The 12,026-nt window shown below is 45.5% G+C and overlaps 1 protein-coding gene across 1 annotated transcript in view; it reads left to right on the forward strand.

Moving 5' to 3' along the window:
- GTF2F2 (general transcription factor IIF subunit 2) overlaps positions 1-12,026 on the forward strand; it is a 345,191-nt gene that overhangs the window by 24,253 nt on the left and 308,912 nt on the right. The window contains exon 4 of the mRNA XM_069758261.1: positions 3,979-4,129. Coding sequence (XP_069614362.1) covers positions 3,979-4,129 — 151 coding nt within the window. The remainder of the gene's footprint in view (positions 1-3,978; positions 4,130-12,026) is intronic.

Below are 12,026 nucleotides of genomic sequence, written 5' to 3' on the forward strand. Positions count from 1 at the left end.
ATGGCCAGGCATTATCTTGGTCTATATCTGATGATGGCCAGGCATTATCTTGGTCTCTGTCTGGCGATGGCCAGGCATTATCTTGGTCTCTGTCTGGTGATGGCCAGGCATTATCTTGGTCTATATCTGATGATGGCCAGGCATTATCTTGGTCTATATCTGATGATGGCCAGGCATTATCTTTGTCTCTGTCTGCCCATGGCCAGGCATTATCTTGGTCTCTCTCTGGCGATAGCCAGGCATTATCTTGGTCTCTGTCTGGTGATGGCCAGGCATTATCTTGGTCTCTCTCTGGCGATGGCCAGGCATTATCTTGGTCTCTGTCTGACGATGGCCAGGCATTATCTTGGTCTCTGTCTGACGATGGCCAGGCATTATCTTGGTCTCTGTCTGGTGATGGCCAGGCATTATCTTGGTCTATATCTGCTGATGGCCAGGCATTATCTTGGTCTATATCTGGTGATGGCCAGGCATTATCTTTGTCTCTGTCTGCCCATGGCCAGGCATTATCTTGGTCTCTCTCTGGCGATGGCCAGGCATTATCTTGGTCTATATCTGGCGATGGCCAGGCATTATCTTGGTCTCTCTCTGGCGATGGCCAGGCATTATCTTGGTCTCTGTCTGGCGATGGCCAGGCACTATCTTGGTCTCTGTCTGACGATGGCCAGGCATTATCTTGGTCTCTGTCTGACGATGGCCAGGCATTATCTTGGTCTCTGTCTGGTGATGGCCAGGCATTATCTTGGTCTATATCTGATGATGGCCAGGCATTATCTTGGTCTATATCTGGTGATGGCCAGGCATTATCTTTGTCTCTGTCTGCCCATGGCCAGGCATTATCTTGGTCTCTCTCTGGCGATGGCCAGGCATTATCTTGGTCTATATCTGGCGATGGCCAGGCATTATCTTGGTCTCTCTCTGGCGATGGCCAGGCATTATCTTGGTCTCTCTCTGGTGATGGCCAGGCATTATCTTGGTCTCTGTCTGCTGATGGACAGGCATTATCTTGGTCTCTGTCTGGGGATGGCCAGCATTATCTTGGTCTCTGTCTGCCCATGGCCAGGCATTATCTTGGTCTCTGTCTGGCGATGGCCAGGCATTATCTTGGTCTCTGTCTGGCGATAGCCAGGCATTATCTTGGTCTCTGTCTGGTGATGGCCAGGCATTATCTTGGTCTCTGTCTGGCGATAGCCAGGCATTATCTTGGTCTCTGTCTGGTGATGGCCAGGCATTATCTTGGTCTCTCTCTGGCGATGGCCAGGCATTATCTTGGTCTCTGTCTGGTGATGGCCAAGCATTATCTTGGTCTCTGTCTGGCGATAGCCAGGCATTATCTTGATCTCTGTCTGCCCGTGGCCAGGCATTATCTTGGTCTCTGACGATGGCCAGGCATTATCTTGGTCTCTGACGATGGCCAGGCATTATCTTGGTCTCTGACGATGGCCAGGCATTATCTTGGTCTCTGGCGATGGCCATGCATTATCTTGGTCTCTGGCGATGGCCAGGCATTATCTTGGTCTCTGTCTGGCGATGGCCACGCATTATCTTTCTCTGTCTGGCGATGGCCACGCATTATCTTGGTCTCTGTCTGGTGATGGTCACGCATTATCTTGGTCTCTCTCTGGCGATGGCCAGGCATTATCTTGGTCTCTGTCTGGCGATGGCCAGGCATTATCTTGGTCTCTGTCTGGTGATGGCCAGGCATTATCTTGGTCTCTGTCTGGCGATAGCCAGGCATTATCTTGGTCTCTGTCTGGTGATGGCCAGGCATTATCTTGGTCTCTCTCTGGCGATGGCCAGGCATTATCTTGGTCTCTGTCTGGTGATGGCCAAGCATTATCTTGGTCTCTGTCTGGCGATAGCCAGGCATTATCTTGGTCTCTGTCTGGTGATGGCCAGGCATTATCTTGGTCTCTCTCTGGCGATGGCCAGGCATTATCTTGGTCTCTGTCTGGCGATGGCCAGGCACTATCTTGGTCTCTGTCTGACGATGGCCAGGCATTATCTTGGTCTCTGTCTGGCGATGGCCAGGCATTATCTTGGTCTCTGTCTGGTGATGGCCAGGCATTATCTTGGTCTATATCTGATGATGGCCAGGCATTATCTTGGTCTATATCTGATGATGGCCAGGCATTATCTTTGTCTCTGTCTGCCCATGGCCAGGCATTATCTTGGTCTCTCTCTGGCGATAGCCAGGCATTATCTTGGTCTCTGTCTGGTGATGGCCAGGCATTATCTTGGTCTCTCTCTGGCGATGGCCAGGCATTATCTTGGTCTCTGTCTGACGATGGCCAGGCATTATCTTGGTCTCTGTCTGACGATGGCCAGGCATTATCTTGGTCTCTGTCTGGTGATGGCCAGGCATTATCTTGGTCTATATCTGATGATGGCCAGGCATTATCTTGGTCTATATCTGGTGATGGCCAGGCATTATCTTTGTCTCTGTCTGCCCATGGCCAGGCATTATCTTGGTCTCTCTCTGGCGATGGCCAGGCATTATCTTGGTCTATATCTGGCGATGGCCAGGCGTTATCTTGGTCTCTCTCTGGCGATGGCCAGGCATTATCTTGGTCTCTGTCTGGCGATGGCCAGGCACTATCTTGGTCTCTGTCTGACGATGGCCAGGCATTATCTTGGTCTCTGTCTGACGATGGCCAGGCATTATCTTGGTCTCTGTCTGGTGATGGCCAGGCATTATCTTGGTCTATATCTGATGATGGCCAGGCATTATCTTGGTCTATATCTGGCGATGGCCAGGCGTTATCTTGGTCTCTCTCTGGCGATGGCCAGGCATTATCTTGGTCTCTGTCTGGCGATGGCCAGGCACTATCTTGGTCTCTGTCTGACGATGGCCAGGCATTATCTTGGTCTCTGTCTGCCCATGGCCAGGCATTATCTTGGTCTCTGTCTGGCGATGGCCAGGCATTATCTTGGTCTATATCTGATGATGGCCAGGCATTATCTTGGTCTCTGTCTGGCGATGGCCAGGCATTATCTTGGTCTCTGTCTGCCCATGGCCAGGCATTATCTTGGTCTCTGTCTGCCCATGGCCAGGCATTATCTTGGTCTCTGTCTGGCGATGGCCAGGCATTATCTTGGTCTATATCTGATGATGGCCAGGCATTATCTTGGTCTCTGTCTGGCGATGGCCAGGCATTATCTTGGTCTCTGTCTGCCCATGGCCAGGCATTATCTTGGTCTATATCTGGTGATGGCCAGGCATTATCTTGGTCTATATCTCGTGATGGCCAGGCATTGTCTTGGTCTATATCTGGTGATGGCCAGGCATTATCTTGGTCTCTGTCTGGCGATGGCCAGGCATTATCTTGGTCTATGTCTGGTGATGGCCAGGCATTATCTTTGTCTCTGTCTGCCCATGGCCAGGCATTATCTTGGTCTCTGTCTGGCGATGGCCAGGCATTATCTTGGTCTCTGTCTGGCGATGGCCAGGCATTATCTTGGTCTATATCTGATGATGGCCAGGCATTATCTTGGTCTCTGTCTGCCCATGGCCAGGCATTATCTTTGTCTCTGTCTGCCCATGGCCAGGCATTATCTTGGTCTCTGTCTGCCCATGGCCAGGCATTATCTTGGTCTCTGTCTGGCGATGGCCAGGCATTATCTTGGTCTATATCTGATGATGGCCAGGCATTATCTTGGTCTCTGTCTGGCGATGGCCAGGCATTATCTTGGTCTCTGTCTGCCCATGGCCAGGCATTATCTTGGTCTATATCTGGTGATGGCCAGGCATTATCTTGGTCTATATCTCGTGATGGCCAGGCATTATCTTGGTCTATATCTGGTGATGGCCAGGCATTATCTTGGTCTCTGTCTGGCGATGGCCAGGCATTATCTTGGTCTATATCTGGTGATGGCCAGGCATTATCTTGGTCTCTGCCTGATGAGAAAGTTTGGAAAGTCATGTATAAGCCATAAACCGAACTTGAAGACATACTGAATTGAGCTATTTTCTTGCAGGTCTCATTTACTCTAAATGAAGAGCTCGCTAGTATACAGGATATTGGAGGAAAACCGGCTTCAAGTTTTGTTACTGCTCCCAGGGAACATCCTTTTCAATTACAGAATGTGGGAGGACAGACACTAACCGTGTTCACCGAGAGCTTATCAGGTGAGATAGCCAAGATTCACTTTCATACGAGAGCATAAAGTGAATTGTATTTTCTGTAATAATGGAGCTGTGATCGAGACACTACTAGCTCTAGTTTTATTGGTAAAGGGCTAAATATTTCATTTGTAAAATAAGTATTTTGTTGGAGCTCTCTCATCATGGTAATGAAGTTCCCTGTGTGACCCCTGCACTATTCACTCTCTGTGGGACTGAGTGAGAGCGCTCTCGACTGTCCTGCCAGTCCTATAGACAATGATTGGAGTGTCAGTCATGCATGCACCTCATTTCTCCATTCCCACAAGGGACTTTATAACCTCTCTTTTCATGACTTGCATGGATCACAGCATTGGAAACCCTAGTGATCATGGCTTTATCATTTATCCAGAAGTAAAACTTTTTTGTAGTCTTATTCACATGACCTAAAGCGCCATCTTTTAAGGTCGGTGTTGTAACTGATGTTCCTAGCCAAATGGTGTCAATTTCCTGACAGAACTAATAGCGTCACATATGCTGATTAGGCTGTTGATTCAGGTCAGGATATATGTGGTTAGATCTGGAATTGCAGCCATAACAGAGACCATAAGGTTACACTGTACACGCCAGTGTGTGGTCTGTTGTTTTTTCTTTGTTTTTCTTTTTAATGGGCATAGTTTCATTCATTGATCCATTCACACATCAGTTTAGGGCGCAATCTGTTGGCCACATAACACGGATCATGGTCACAACGCAATGCTCGTACTGGCTGGCGGCTCTCCTGACTGAATCATGACTGCATGTATTTCTGTGCAGCTATCTCAAACTGGTCAGGAGAGCCGCGAGCCAGTCCATGCCCTGCGATTCGATTCGATCATTGTCCGTGTTATACAACTACCTGACCGCACCCTTAGATACAGATCCATATATATGGTCAATGAGACAGAGCTTGTCCTATTCTCATCTGTTTTGCGGATCACACTCTGCCATTATTGTCTAAGGGAATTTATTTATTTTTTTTTAAGTGATCCATTTCTAAGAGTCGGTTGAGGAAAAAAAAAAGGTCCTGCAGTCTACCTGCATCAGTTATTAAAAATGGAAAAGAATAATATAGACACTTTTGAAGAAAAAGTAGTCTATCACAAATGTAGAAACTGACGTGTGAATGAAGCCTTACATACAGTCACAATTCAGTCATGTGAATTATCCCTTAGTGTAGGACAACATACTTCAGGGAATTCTCAACTGAAAGCTGGTGGATCTACCTCTTACACACTACAGCAGAAAGCACGGTAACTACATAGGGGGCTTTTTTCTAGGCAACTCGTCATGTTCATGTATCAAATTAGACACTTTCTTTGCCCTTGTGGCTGCTTTGGAATCGACCGCTTGCTGCCAGGTTCTCTTTACTGCTGATCACTTTCAGGCTCATCGGTAGGACACCTATGAAGCTTACTGTCGCCGTGTTATTCGCAAGATCCACAGAGAAGTTCCAGTCCGACTTTTGTAACTTTAACTACATATACTTTGCCTTCTGTGGTTCCCACTGCTCTGACTGCAAATGTAATCCAGAATACAATTCATACCAAATATAGATTATTAAAAAAGTAAAAGTCTCATAGAACAGAGAAGTATCGGTTAGTGTTGGACATTGCGGCCACATTACTGAACTTCTCACCAATGGCACTACACCACCGCGTGTGATCTCTTTAGGGAGGTTGTAGCACCTGATGATCATCTCTTCATCCCCTTCTCCAAAAAAAATATGGCGTTTAGAGTAAGTTAAAAGGTGCCGGAGTTTACAGTGCAATAAATTCAGGGTTTCAGAATACGTGGAGGCTTTTAGTGGAATTTCATTTGCTTGTGGTTGTATTTAGAATTGCCCCTAATAGGATTAGCTGTCTTCAAAGTAGCTGCTACTCAAGTCTTGTGAACCGCCTGTGCTTCATTGATGACATGAAAGGAGTTTTCTGCTTTCAACTTCTTTTTAACTAAATTGCTAAAAATGATTAAGTCAGCTGTTACTCGTCTTTCTCAGGTCCACAATCGCCGGAACAGAGAGGCTCTTTGGATAAACTACATTTGTTATTTTCAGCCTTCTTTAGTAAATTGTCATACTGCTAGTAAACGAATCTCTCGTACACTTGCATTGAGCGCTTGTGACTGTTACCTCTGATTTGCGGTCAGTCAGAAGTTGCGGTTACAGGATTGGGACTGGAGCGGCACTGGAACACCTGAAGATGGTGACTTGAAAGTATAAGAATAGGGTCAACGAACTTAGATTAATGGCACCACTCCAGTGCTGAAAACAAAAGTGCTGAAGTGGTGCTTTAAAGGGAACTTGGCAACTGGTACATGCTGCGCGATCCATCGGGAGCAAGTATCTGACAGTGGCTGCATGATGTCAGCGATATATGTTTAACTCTGTAAGTCTCCTGCATAGCAGGTCTCCCTATACTTGTAGGCTGGGAGATGCCGCCGGGCACCCGCCTGTCTGACTAGTATGTGCTGCTCCGTCCCCGGCGACTATTATGTTTTTTTTCTCTGAATCACAGCAACATTTTGTAATTAAACATTTATGGCTGAAATCATGCAGCCAGTGCCTGATACATGTTTCCTGTGGATCAGCCGGCATGTGTCAGCTGTCAGGTTCCCTTTAAGAGGGTCTGTCTTATTTTACCACAAATTTATATTTTCTCTGCCATCTTACACAAGGCACGAGAGGGCTAGTTCTGGGATGTGGACAGAAAATCAGTGATGTCAAAAATGCAAATTCAGAAGAAGTTTGGTAAATGGTGTGGGTGGCCAGAGTTTTGGGCCACTCCCTTGTTCGTTAACTATATAGTGTTAAGTTTCTAGAAGATGAAAGCTTCTAATGGCCTCAGTAATAGTCCAAGAGATGATCAAGTTGCACCCCTCTGTTAGAGCGAAAACTAGAGTCTCTATTCTATTCTAAATTCAAGCTTGTCCATCCACCGAGAGCCATTTATGAGTATAATAATTTGGAATGTTAAGGGGTTGCTGTAACGGGGTCTGCCAAGCTGGGGTACCTCTTTCAGTACCACCCCGCGTTTCAGGAGGTGCACTCCGCTTTGGTTGGAGTCTGAATGAAGGACGCTGGCTGGAATTGCTTGGTTACATGGGCGCATATAAAAGATCACTGCTTCTCCACGTATTTCCAGTCTGACAAAACTTTACTCACAGGACACAGAATATATCACACAGATACAGAGGGCAGGCCAATAGAAAAGCGGCAGACCAGACATACATTACAATAGCCGCAGGTTGCCGGAGCCTGCCGATATTTACTGTGGGAATTACAAAGGTGGGGGGAGGACAAAAGGGGAATATCATGTCCCCTCTGCCCAGGGCGCAGCCTGTGGGCTGATGCATTAGGGACATGCATCTCACAAGGAACCTATTATACATACATATAACTGCACAACATATTCTTGGTGCCGAGTGGTTCCGTAACACGTAACAGTTGCACTTCCAAGCGCATACTGATTCTCATTCAAACCATCTTAAACCAAACATGGCTCTATTGCTCGAAACATATCTGGAAGACATGGATTTTCAGATAATGAATAAATTCTGTGTAGGCAGGGTTCATGGCTTGGCGTTAGAGGGCAATGAAGCCGGAGTTCTGACCCTAATCAATAAACTTCTGCAGCATTAGGTCACATTTCCTCATGCAGATGGTTGACTCCTCATTACCACGCTGTCAATCTCCAGTGGAGTCTTTAACCTCTAGAATATATATGCCACCTAAAAAAAGCTACCGTAATACTAGAAGACTCCTATCTTAACACCTCCCCCTTTCCCAAAAATGGATTTCAATTCAGTGGTTTCAGCTTCCGAAGACTGGAGATGTTTAGGTGAGGATTAGGTATTTTATTTTCTACACACTTACTGTTTACATGACTCGTGGAGATATCTGAGAGTTGTATCAGGATATGACTTGCTGAATTCCTGCCATGTCTCTATTCCCTTTTATTCCCATACTTAAGGATCTGTGCATATGTTGCTTTTTGTCATGTGTTTTTCCTGCACAGATTTGTCACAACACCTGAAGCAGCTCCTAGTATCAGCAAAGTGAACGAGATTCCTAAAGTCTCGTGCACACGTCGCTTATGTTTTTCTTGCAGATTTGCAGCATGTCAATGGGGAAAATGCATCAAAAATGAATGCAAATCAAATGTGTCAAAAACGCATGTTTTATGCTGCATTTTCTTCTGCCAACACATCAGTATTTGCAGCAGATATTTCTGTTACTGTTTGCTCCTAAAAATGGATAGAGATTTGGAGCCTGAAAGTCAAAGGTTCAAAACATTGTTACTTTTTTGGTTATCAGTGTATCCTCTTAATATATTGTAATCTTGTTCATAGCACTGTGTACTTACAATTGCTAATTCTGCCTTTCTACCCACGTAATTATTCTCTTTTCTCTACGCTATGTAGAAACATTAAGTCTATTGTCCTTTCATTTATCATTCCCCTCTTCAACCCCTGACTCAGCTGCTCAGCCCCTCCCCCGCCATAGACTTTTGCAGTGATTCATGGCTTGTGCAGAGGAAAAAGGCAAAATGAGCAATTGTAATTACATAGTGCCATATAATATCATGATTGTAATATATTAAAAGATGATGATTTTGATGGGAATGTTTCTTTAATAATAATTGATATGGGAGACCACTAATGCTGTTTTATGTATTTAGTCCAGTCAAAATACGGTTTGACCCGGAACAAATTCCAAGAAAGCGTTTTATGATTTTTTATTGCTATTATATGTGGGGAACAATATATTAAAAGTTTTCCAAAAATTGATCACCACAAAGGTCCTAACTATGACGTCATAAGACGATGACAGCCATCGCACTAGAAATAACGAATATTTCCCTATTTCAAAGCTGTAGCTTTACGTTACAGAAGAGTTTGCATTTTGTATACTATATATTTTCATATAACAATTTTTATACAAAGTTTTCTATTAACTAAATGGACAGGCGAGGTCATGACGTCATCAATGACGTCATGACATATATGTACATTTCTAGAAATTATAGAATTAATACACAGTGCATTTATTTTAAGACCTACTTCATCACTGAATAAGCGTGTCAGGTCAATAGTCACTAATTTCATCATCAGACACTGCTTCCTCACTCATATTGTCACAATGCCCTTCTTGACATGGTCCACATACCCGTGAACAGGTAAGTCCGTGTCTTTTGCAAGTGCACCAAAGTGTACTACAACCACAAGAACAATTGCAGTGAATTATTTACAGAAGTGTTTCTGGCACGGGTGAAGTATCCATCACTGGAACTAGACTGTTGTTCTGCAATTCCCATCCCCATTCAGTAGTGTCCATGGCCTCACCATTGTCCATCCAAAGCATCACTTGGAGGTAACTCGGAAGGGCAGGATACTTCATTGCAGAGGAGGTCAGTGGCAGTCATTCAGGTGTAACAAAGATTTTGGCTGAACCAACTTTTTTGCAGAGAGTAGAATACCTCATTGCAGACAGATTGTCTCCAGGTTTGCCCTCGAACAATGCCACCATCGCTTTACACCCAGCGTCTTCAATCTCGGCTCTGTTTTTGTTAGGTGTGGAAAAGATTTTAGCACAGCTATTTAAGACCGAGTCTCCCTTCAAAACCTTGTGTAGACCGAGTTTTTTCCGATTCCAAAAACGCTTAAGTAGTATCGCAACCCGTGAATGCAAAAAGGAACAGAAGACTGCTACAGACATGGTTTCCCAGGAACTTCTTCATAACCTTAGGCTGGGTTCCCATTGCGTTATGGGACCGCGTTAAACGGACAGCGTTGCACGGCGAAATTAACGCCGTGCAACGCGTCCGTTAACGCGCCCATTCACGCTAATGGGAACGCGCTACACTAGCGCGTGCCATGATCGGCACGCGCTAGCGACGCGTCGGAGATTCCTGGCGCGCCGCGGACGCTGAGGCGCGCCCGCGGTCCGTTCCCCGCTCTCGCAGATCGGCGATCTGCGAGAGCGGGGACGTTACCGCGACCCCGATCGCAGCCCCATATAAAACATTGCGTTAGTGTAATCCGTTTAGCGCTAGCGGATTGCGCTAACGCAATGTGACCCTAGCCTTAATGTCGTATACTTTTGCAGGACTCCCTTTATTCGAGTAGAAATAAAGCTTGTTGCCATCACTGGTTGACGCGTGATCAAGTAACAACACCAAAAGATCTGTATCTTCGCCAATGAGACTAGTACTTTTGTTGGATGACATTGACACTGCTGCCTTAACAATCTCCACATCTGCTTCCCCCTCTGATTGTATTACGTGGCAACCTCTGTCATTCATGCACTGTGAAACGAGATTGATAAGAGACTGTTTGTTCTCCACATTCGAAAGGAAGTCCTCCTTTTTCCCGACAAATTTTGTTCCTTCAGCAATGTTCACTTTGTTACTTGTTCGTTTTTTGCGCCGTTGCTGATGGGTAATGTCCTTAGTGTTTTTAGTCCTCCAATGTAAACCTCAAATACTATCGTAGCCTTACCATAGTGCTTTAGTGTGAATGATGCATAGTCTTCAGCGATTGAACAATATGTCTTTCCTTCTGACCACTTCAGTCGATGGAGAAGAGAACCTCCGTCAAGAACATAATGTTCCACTTCTGGTACATCCTTGAGTACTGCGTCATCTGAACTCTGTTCTTCTATAGCAGCCATCAGTTGTGCTTTGTTTGGTTTGCGTAAGAGATGTTTTGCCTCAAAGAGGGATGGTGGGTATGGTGAAAGTTCATAGGCCATCACCTCATCAAGGGAAAGTTGAGCAGTTTGAGACACCACAAGAAACCTTTGGAACAAAAGAGCGGGGTCTATTGTTTTGTCCTTAGAAACGTCAATAGCCTCACTGGATGTCAGGGTCTTGGCTTTCATTGACCGCTCGTACTTAACTGAAAACAGTGATTGACCCTCCATTGTTGCCACTATTTCTCTGCCAATGGTGAACAGGTTATGGACATTCACATCCTTATTTGCATTGACACCGGTGATAATGTTGCGAAGAGACACTTCATCAGAGAAAGGTGAAAAGGTCTTGAGTTTATCTGCAATTTTCTACAGGTCTTCACGATCTCTTCTCGTCCTTGACATTCTTGCCTCCTTGTGTTGTTCACTGGTGACAAAGCTCTGGCGAGTGAAACCCTGCATTGCATCACTGTAGGAAGATGACACTGGCACAGACAGCGTCCACAAGGCCCTCTGATGTTCGGACATTCCACTTCCTCTGGTGAGTCCTCCTGTTGGTAATTCAGCCATAGTTTACTGGTGCGAGAGTGAGCGGATAATCCATTTCTTTTGGTGGACAAGAGGTGGACAATTTCACTAAGGCAGGTAGAAGTGATGACCGAATTCAAGTCACTCTTCCCTGTCAGTGTCCAAGAATACAACTGCTCAAGTTCTTGCAACAGGTCTGCAAAACCGGGATGGTCGCAAAGTACTTTGCAACTTGCTGAGTAAGACACTGATCAAGGAGGAGATGGCCACGAACTGCACACTGAACTGCCTTTCCATTCATGATGTTTTCCACAGCATTGTCATCATAAATTGTTCTCAAGATCTCTTTGATTCCACTCCCATCCATCAACGTTCCTATGGCACCCATAAGATTCATCAATGTGTGGAAGCTCCCGAGCATCAGGACAACATCTCGAACCGGGCTGTCTTCAGGGACCGCGTGTATGATTTCTGACGCTTTCCAGTAGAGTGGCTGATCGAATGTAACAACTGCAGCGGATCGGTGTTTATCAACAAGGTTGTACAAATACTCAAGAGTAGAGAAGATGCATGACTTGTCTCCGGAATACATGTCAATGATGGGCAGGAAGATTACCGAAGACGACCCCGGATGATCACAGTCTTTATGTAGCATATGCATCATTC

Source organism: Ranitomeya imitator, chromosome 3, assembly GCF_032444005.1.
Source record: "Ranitomeya imitator isolate aRanImi1 chromosome 3, aRanImi1.pri, whole genome shotgun sequence".
Classification (NCBI taxonomy): domain Eukaryota; kingdom Metazoa; phylum Chordata; class Amphibia; order Anura; family Dendrobatidae; genus Ranitomeya; species Ranitomeya imitator.